An 8,254-nucleotide genomic window follows, 5' to 3' on the forward strand; every position below is an offset into this window, starting at 1 on the left:
CCTCGTCTAATGGCTTGTACTGTAGATAAGAGCAGCCAGGTTGAGTTAATTTATCATTGGTTTGGTGAATTGCATTCACAAGTAATTCTTCTTTGACGATGGCTGCCTCATCATTATTCTCATACTTAATATTCATCAGACCGTTTTCACGCTTCTGAAAATAACATTATAAATATTAGGTAACAGTATCATCATTACGATAAGCCAGAGAAGGTCTCCCAGAGCTCTTTCTTCAATAATTGGTCGCCAATGTTTGACTTTATTTGGCAGGTGAATGTAGAATCACCGAACGACATTCTAATGATATGGGCAATCCGACAAAATAGTGCACACTCTTTCGATTATACTTATTTGTTTTAGTTGAATTAGGAGTACATTTCACAGATGGCTTAAAAATTCATTAAGCCTTGCCTATACCAAGCCATAACTAATAAAAAATATTCTTCGATCTATAAGATATCCAAAGATCTGTATGATTTAATAACATGATTTTAGATATTTTCTAGATAAACGAATAATTTTTGACTCTTATTTATTATGGCTTGGCTTCGCGGGGTTTTGTTGAATTTGTATTTGAATTTGTTTGAATAATTATGGTCACCTTAATCTATTGAAAACAAATAAGTATGACTGACAAAATTTTGTGTGTACTATTTATGTTGCATATTAGCAGCCCATGTACACCCTGCGCCACTGGATGATACCTATTATGATTACAAATAAAAATATACACAGTATTATATTATTCATATACGTTTAAGATGACAATATATAATACATTATATACCGAACAACAATAATCAAATGAGCATGTATATTATATGAGTTACCTGTGAATCACTTGCAAACGTCGACGCATCAAACTTTTCATACAAGTGACTGCTTTGGTCGCATGGAAAAGCCACTTCATTGAAAGTCGGCGACGCATCGTGCATACGTTTATGGTACTTCAAAATGAGCGCAGATGAAAAAAAATTACAACACACGTTGCAAACAAAATTTCTAACGAAAAATGAAGCTCTGTTCAGCCTCAGACGGACTTCTTTCGCAGAAGCAATCGCTATTTCCTTTTTGATGACCATTTCTTGCACTTCAAATTCACCAAACGACTGTGCAGATTGTCTCTCAAAGATATCAGGTGCTATCATACAATCCATGTCGCGGTTTACGAGCGGAGTCTGTCAAGAAATAAAATACAAACATAAAGCAATCAAAACATTTACACTAACCATATAAAAAAATCAACCAACTGAAAGAATGCAAAGTTTCTGGACTATGACCACCTAGATGGGCAATTTTTAAACGAAGCAGTATCGAAGTCATTGTATGAGAAAGTGATTAGAATGTATAAGAAATTTAATTTCTAATTAGATTTTGAATACCGCGTCTGAAAGTGGCGGAGGCTTTTGAGCTTCATAAGCTTCGACGGTTGAGGCGCTAATTTTGACAGATTAAATGTTGGTACATAATATCGAAAGGCTCTTTATTTATTGTTTTTTGTCTTTTACATATTACCGTTGGAAGTGTTGTTTTGTATTTAAATTCGCAATAAAGTATTTATCGTGTTTTGTTATACACAAACATACATATTTTATTAATATTAGGTTTGTAAAATACATCGGAAGTTCCGTTCACATTCTCGTAGGAACCTACTGACTATTGTAATAACACTATTATGAGGTAAATATTTAAGTAAGTAGCTTATTTAAGGATTAATCATCTACGTAGAACAATCAATCGTTTTAAGAATTCAGCGATAACTAATAAGTACTGATTAAATAGGTAATATGATAAAGACATTACCATATTTAGGTTATTTTACACGTACCCAAAATGGAAGTGATTCACGCTGAAATTTTGTAGTTAAGATTTGGTAACCGGACGGATCCATTCGAAATGACAGACGAGGCGTTTGTGAAACGATTCCGGTTATCGAAACCATTGGCAGATATATTCATTTCCAGGTTGGAAAATCTAATGTCAACCCCAACTAGCTGTCATGTGAGCATATACAAAAATATAATGCAAACTCTTAGGCCATCCTCCCACGGCGCAATTGAAGTCCGATGGAACTGAAACTAAAATTCCAGCCAGTATCTAGCTAATGTATTTCAATTGCGGCTCGCTGACGGCAAGACTGGAATCTCTCAGCTTCAAAACGGTCGCGAAGAGACGCGACATGCTAGTCGCGCGGTCTCTGAAGTTTCCAGTCACCGTAAAATAGTGGTACCAACATCATTAGATTCGGTGAAAAATCATATTTTCTTACCAAAATTGGCCGCACTGCGAACATGTGTCATGCTATAAAAATCATTAACAACCCAAAACGTAAAAAGTACAAGATAAGCAAAATTGAAATAACCTAATTCTATTCGAATAAGCGCAGCAGCGTGCGTGTTGTCGGTTTTTGTACAAAACAGCTGATGGTTCAGTTTGACAGTTTGAGGTTATGTGATTATTATTTCAAGTGGTTTCAGTAGCGTCGTGTGCGAAGCATCACATTGGCCAGTTTATGAGTTCCTTCACAAATCAGTTCTGTCAGATTTCAGGTGCGCCGTGGGAGGAGGGCCTTACGCGACCATAAATGTCCAATCAGTATTTTTGTTGCATTAATGGACACCATCCAAAGCACTATACCGCCCTTGAAGATACTGTTGCGTTTTGCTTCTTGTTTGCGTACTGCTTCGTTTAAATTGCCACGATTGAAAAGGCACGTCAATGAGGTTGATTGTTTCGCTACGCTCATGGACACACCCTTAATTGATTCACGGATGACCTACTATTTACTAATTAATTACATTTAAATGTCATGATAATTATATCTAATGGCCAACTAATACAAACGTGCCGTCGCGTTCTAAGGACTAAATGAGAACACAATCACTGCTGACCGTATCCTTTTAATTACCACATTCAAATAACACGTCAATTATATCGAATGGCCAAGTACTCCAAACGCGTCAGTCGCGGTGTTAGCACTAAATGAGTTAAGGCCAGTTCGGATCAGGCGAGAAGTTTAGTCGAGTGGCGAGAAATTTAGTACCTAACTAAACGTGTTCGAACAGACAAATTGAGTCGAGTACTTTAGTAAGATCATTTAGTCGAGTCAATCCATTCCGTTGCAATTTCTCGGTCGAGTAGCGACCCCCACCGCCTCTCACTAAAAACCAAACATGTGATGATATCGAATCGAACTCTATGCATAGAAAATTTGGGAGGAATCATGGGACAACACGACCAAAAGCGGTTTATTGTTCGCATATGGTTACTAATGAATAATAGGTATCGGTTACTACGCTATAATGTACCTACCTAATTCTACTGAACTCCTACTGTGTAAATGTCTAAAATATTAATATGAACATCTCACGATAGGTATATAAATGCAGAAGAACCTCAATTTTTCTTAATCCTAAAAATATTATAATGTTCATAGGTAGCGCAATATTATGTAGAGAAAATGACATAGGTACGGAATATAATAAATGACCATCATTTTTAGGTTAGGTCCTGTCTAGACAGTTATTACTTTGACAGATCGTGACAAGTGGTTTGACGTTTTAGACCAAACCACTTCTGACGGTCAGAAAATGGTTCGAAGTTTGCTGGTACAGTGAACTAAACGTTAAAACTAAAACTATTCTGGTTTGCTTATGTGCAGTGCGCCAGTTTTGACATGTCAAACTGTTTAGCTGGAACGCCTAAATTTATGTTGTCATGCAGCATGGTAGTGATTTAGAAAAATTTGAGGCTTACAACATAAAATTTTTACAAAAAGTTTTGAAAATAGAATTATTGGTATATTCTCACCCCACTTCCCGTAGATATTGCTTCTGTTAATGGTATTTTATGGCTGTAAGTAGTTTTTTATAGACAATAGGCTTAGATTGTATTACCTACCTAAAAAGGACTAACGGGCGATTAATTTTATTCACCACACAATTGATCACAATTTTAGATAATCGCATTCATTATTGCTTTATATTCGAATTTATTGTGATATATAAATCACCATATTTAAATATACCTTTTCAAAAGATTTATATACCTACTCAATACTGTCTCAAAATATCTGTCTTAGCAATCGCCAATAACTCGAATCTACTCCGAAATTAATAAACGAAACAAGTTTGGCCGAATTATAATATAATAGTTCCTTATGAAGTTTCAAAGATGCATTATAAATTCAAACCTTCAATGTAAGATGGCATCAAGGGAACAAAACGGCACATATACCTACGTACAATTGAACGTACCTGATGTATTGGGCTGTATTCTGAATACGAATAACCCGGTTGAAGGCATTCATCATCATAATATAATGGGTGTGGTATATCTTCAATAACCTCGCGCTTGACGACAGATGGTTGATTATCAGAGAGTTCCGCTATAAGGTACTGAAAGAAGCATTATTACATTTTGTAAACACAGTAAAACCAGTTTCAGTTCACGAAACGTCCATCCATACAACGATGTATAATAATTATATTTAACATGAACTAGTAGATAACCTAACTTATATCACACGTATGTATCATAGCTGTCAAATTGTATAAACATGTAATTTTTTGAAACAAAGTTTAATATCACCTTATCTTCCTACATTGTACGTAAAAAAGCCACAGTTTACAATATTAAACTAACCATTGTTATTCTCAATCTAAAGTGATTGTAAAGGAATTTAGTTTCCAAAAACTAACCTCGAAATTGCAACTTGAAACGTCCGCATTCACTTGCGTTACATGAAAGCGAGGATCCGGGTTTTTTGGATGGCTAGTCAGCGTGTCAGACAAAGACTTGCCTTCTATATCGGAGTGTCCTCCAGCACATTCTTGCTTTACATCCATGTTAAGGGTTTATATTCCAGAAGCCACGTGTTACGTGACAGACAGGATCCATTTGTTAATGTTAGAAAAGTGTTGCCACCAGGGGGATGAAAGTTCCATACAATCAAATTTTCGGTCACGTGTTTTTTTTGTGTTTGGTCAGTGTGTCGCCAGATGGCTAAATAATAATTATTTTTGGTTCATAAACAAGATATTTTATTCTTATCTATGGTGTTGAACCAAGGTTAGCCAATCATCGATCAGGGTGAAGTTTATCCGAACTAGCAAATTATTTCAAATTATTCAGTAACGTTTGACATTTCCAATTGCCAACTGCCATTTATTTTGCTTTGAAAAATTGAAATTACAACGTTACGCATTTTATTATTAATTATATTTTATTGTACTTGTCTACCAGAATAATATTATAACATTGGTATGTATTGTCTATTACTTCTGTTAATTTTGTTGTACAAGACAACTGTTTGATATATTAGTGTAAAATAATATACCATCCCATGAGAAACATAATTTGATCTTACTTTGAATACTGATAAAAATAGTGCTATGCCAGTTATTTCAATATGAATTAACTACTCGAGCAGTAACACAATGCATATTATTTGATGCAATTGAGGGGTTTTCGTAATCAATGGAATATTATAACGTTTCGTAGGTACTAATCCGAACATTTTCAAAAATTTGACAATGCAAGTTAAGCATTTTAATCTTTCGGTACCTATGTCATACAATAGTATTCGATGAAATTGATACTTCCAAACAATTATTACCTATGTGATAGTCCAGATTGATTGCAGATCATTCCAGAATTTCAAGATGCCTCGTCATTGCTGGGTACCAGATTGCAAAATTAAGGGAGTGATCTGTCACGCATTACCAAAGGCAGACTACCAACGACGGCAATGGATCAATTTAATCGGCAATAGTACAATTAAACTGTTAAAATCACCTGACAACGTGGGAGTGTGTTCAGAAATCATTTTCTCCCGACAGACTACTGTGGAAAGAAGCTAAAAATGGGTGTGTGTCCATCTCAAAACTTGACAACCCCTTTATCAGATAGTGATTCAAACATAAATCTGACGGAAGAAAATGATCCTTCCACTCATAGAATAGTATTAAACTTTGAAGCACGCGGTATTTCTGATAATTATTGTAGTGTGATTCCCTCTGAATCGCCTATTATTGATCTTGCGATTCCCTCTGGATCATCGTCTAATATTGATCTTGCGATTCCCTCTGGATCATCGCGTATTATTGATCTTGCGATTCCCTCTGAATCATCGCCTAATATTGATCTTGTGAGCCCTTGCAGTCCAGTAGCAATACCTGCTTTTATCAAAGGTGAGTGATTTAAACATCTATTTTTATTGAAAATTAGATTAATCTCATATTATTTGAAACTCCAATCCACCTTATGCATTTTACATTTACTTATATATTATAACATAATGGGTGCATGTACCTAAATAACACGTTTGGATATCCATACATTAAATTATAATCATATTGTCAATTATTTTTCCTAGCGAGACAGACTGGCGAGAGCCAGCTTGCCCAGCTAGTTTATATGATTAAGCTAGAATTCACCTAGTACCTCATACCTATATACTATGTTGACATGTTGCTAAATAATATTGTATTAATTTGTATGTTTTTAAAATATTTCAAATGCCGTATAATGTGTCTTGCAGATCGTACACCTGAAAATTTTCCTATGAATCTGACGGCCTTGACACCCAAGGCTCGAATGTATCGCCGCAAGTGTTTGCATTTGGAAAAATACATCCGACGAAGAAATATATAAGACGAACTTCAAGCATAGGATAAAGGGGGCAGAAAAATTTTCAGATTCACTAACCTTCGTTCAAGCCACCAAAGGCCTGTCAAAAATACAGCGAGACTTTTTCAAACTCCAATTAAAATCATGTAATTTAAAACCTAAAGAGCGACGCTTTACCGAAAGAGATAAAGTCTTAGCCCTCACTTAAGCAAAGTGGAAGAGGATATAAATTTCTGTCAAAACTTTTTACGTTACCATCTATCCGAACTTTGCAAACATTATTATCATCTGTTCCTATCTCCACCGGTATCTCTGGTGTCATTATTTCTCAATTAAAATCAATAGTTAGTGGTTTTACTGACCATGAAAAATATTATACACTCATGTGGGATGAAATGAGTTTACAACCGCACTTAGATTATAATAAAAAAAGTGACTTGATCGAAGGTTTTGAAGATTTTGGGCATCTGCGTTCTAAAAAAATTGCAGATCATGTCCTTGTCTTCATGATACGAAGTGTGGCTGGTAATAAAAAGCAGCCAATAGCGTATTATTATTGTGAATCTGCAACTAAGTCTGCTCAATTAGTTCGTTGCATTAAAGAGGTTTATAAGGCAGTAGTCTCCACAGGTATGCATTGTTCATAATATAATTATAGAAATATTATCAGTGACGAAGGGTGGAGGTATGCTGTTAAGATCCGACATTAATAGAGCACACTAAACTTTGTTAATCATACATATTTATTTTTATTGAACAAATTAATTCTTAATTCAATGAAATCAAATAAGTATGAATGACAAGTTTAGTTGGCACTATTTATGTTGGATGTTAACAGTCTACCTCCGCCCCTCGCCACTGCATTATATGAAGAAATATTATATATTTTATTATTGCACGTATTCTAATTGAAAGAAACGCATTCCAAAATAAATGATTTCTATGGATTTTGAAAGAGCTTTTGCACAAAATTATATTTTGAAGTAGAATATGTATTTTCAGTTAGAACATGTGTATTATACCTGTATTATATATTTTACAGGTATAAAGATAATCGCAACAGTATGCGATCAAAGCGCGACGAACATTGCTGCTTTGAAAAGTCTACGTGTCAATACAGAGAGACAAAGAGCCGATACCGGATATGAACGTATGTATTTATTACCTGTGTATATGTCAAATTAATTCTAATACCTATTTTACATGTTATTATATGCTTTTCACTTATTCGTTTTATTCTCAGGTATCACAATAGAAATTATCAAAGGACAAGAGATTGTCGCCCTCCTTGATGTGCCTCATTTATTGAAAGGGATGAGAAATAACTTGATGACAAAGGACCTTATGTATTTCGATGGCAAGACAATTAGGTAGGTACGCATCGTGGAAACATATTATTGATCTGTATAAGATAGATCAGGCGAACGTCGGCAATTTGAGGCTCATTCCCAAAATAAATGAGACACATATTTTTGCATCGAAAATGAATAAGATGAAGGTGTCGACTTGTGCCCAAGTGCTAAGCCAGAAATTTGGCAGTCACCTGGTGTTCTGTGTCACACAAGGTAACTTGGTTTTATATATTATGTAACTAATTCAATAACATTTAACTCAAAATCTGATT

At 34.9% G+C, this 8,254-nt stretch overlaps 1 protein-coding gene across 1 annotated transcript; it reads left to right on the forward strand.

Moving 5' to 3' along the window:
• Positions 1–6,941: 6,941 nt before the first annotated feature.
• LOC147073056 (uncharacterized) lies at positions 6,942–7,976 on the forward strand (the record flags this gene model as incomplete). Its single annotated transcript, XM_085945664.1, has 3 exons — positions 6,942–7,260; positions 7,673–7,780; positions 7,874–7,976. Coding segments are annotated over exons 1-3 (458 nt in total), but the record flags the coding sequence as incomplete, so codon positions are not given.
• Positions 7,977–8,254: the final 278 nt, after the last annotated feature.

Source organism: Rhyacophila brunnea, unplaced genomic scaffold (assembly GCF_057557595.1).
Source record: "Rhyacophila brunnea isolate RB1 unplaced genomic scaffold, BYU_Rbru_1.0 scaffold_185, whole genome shotgun sequence".
NCBI lineage: Eukaryota > Metazoa > Arthropoda > Insecta > Trichoptera > Rhyacophilidae > Rhyacophila > Rhyacophila brunnea.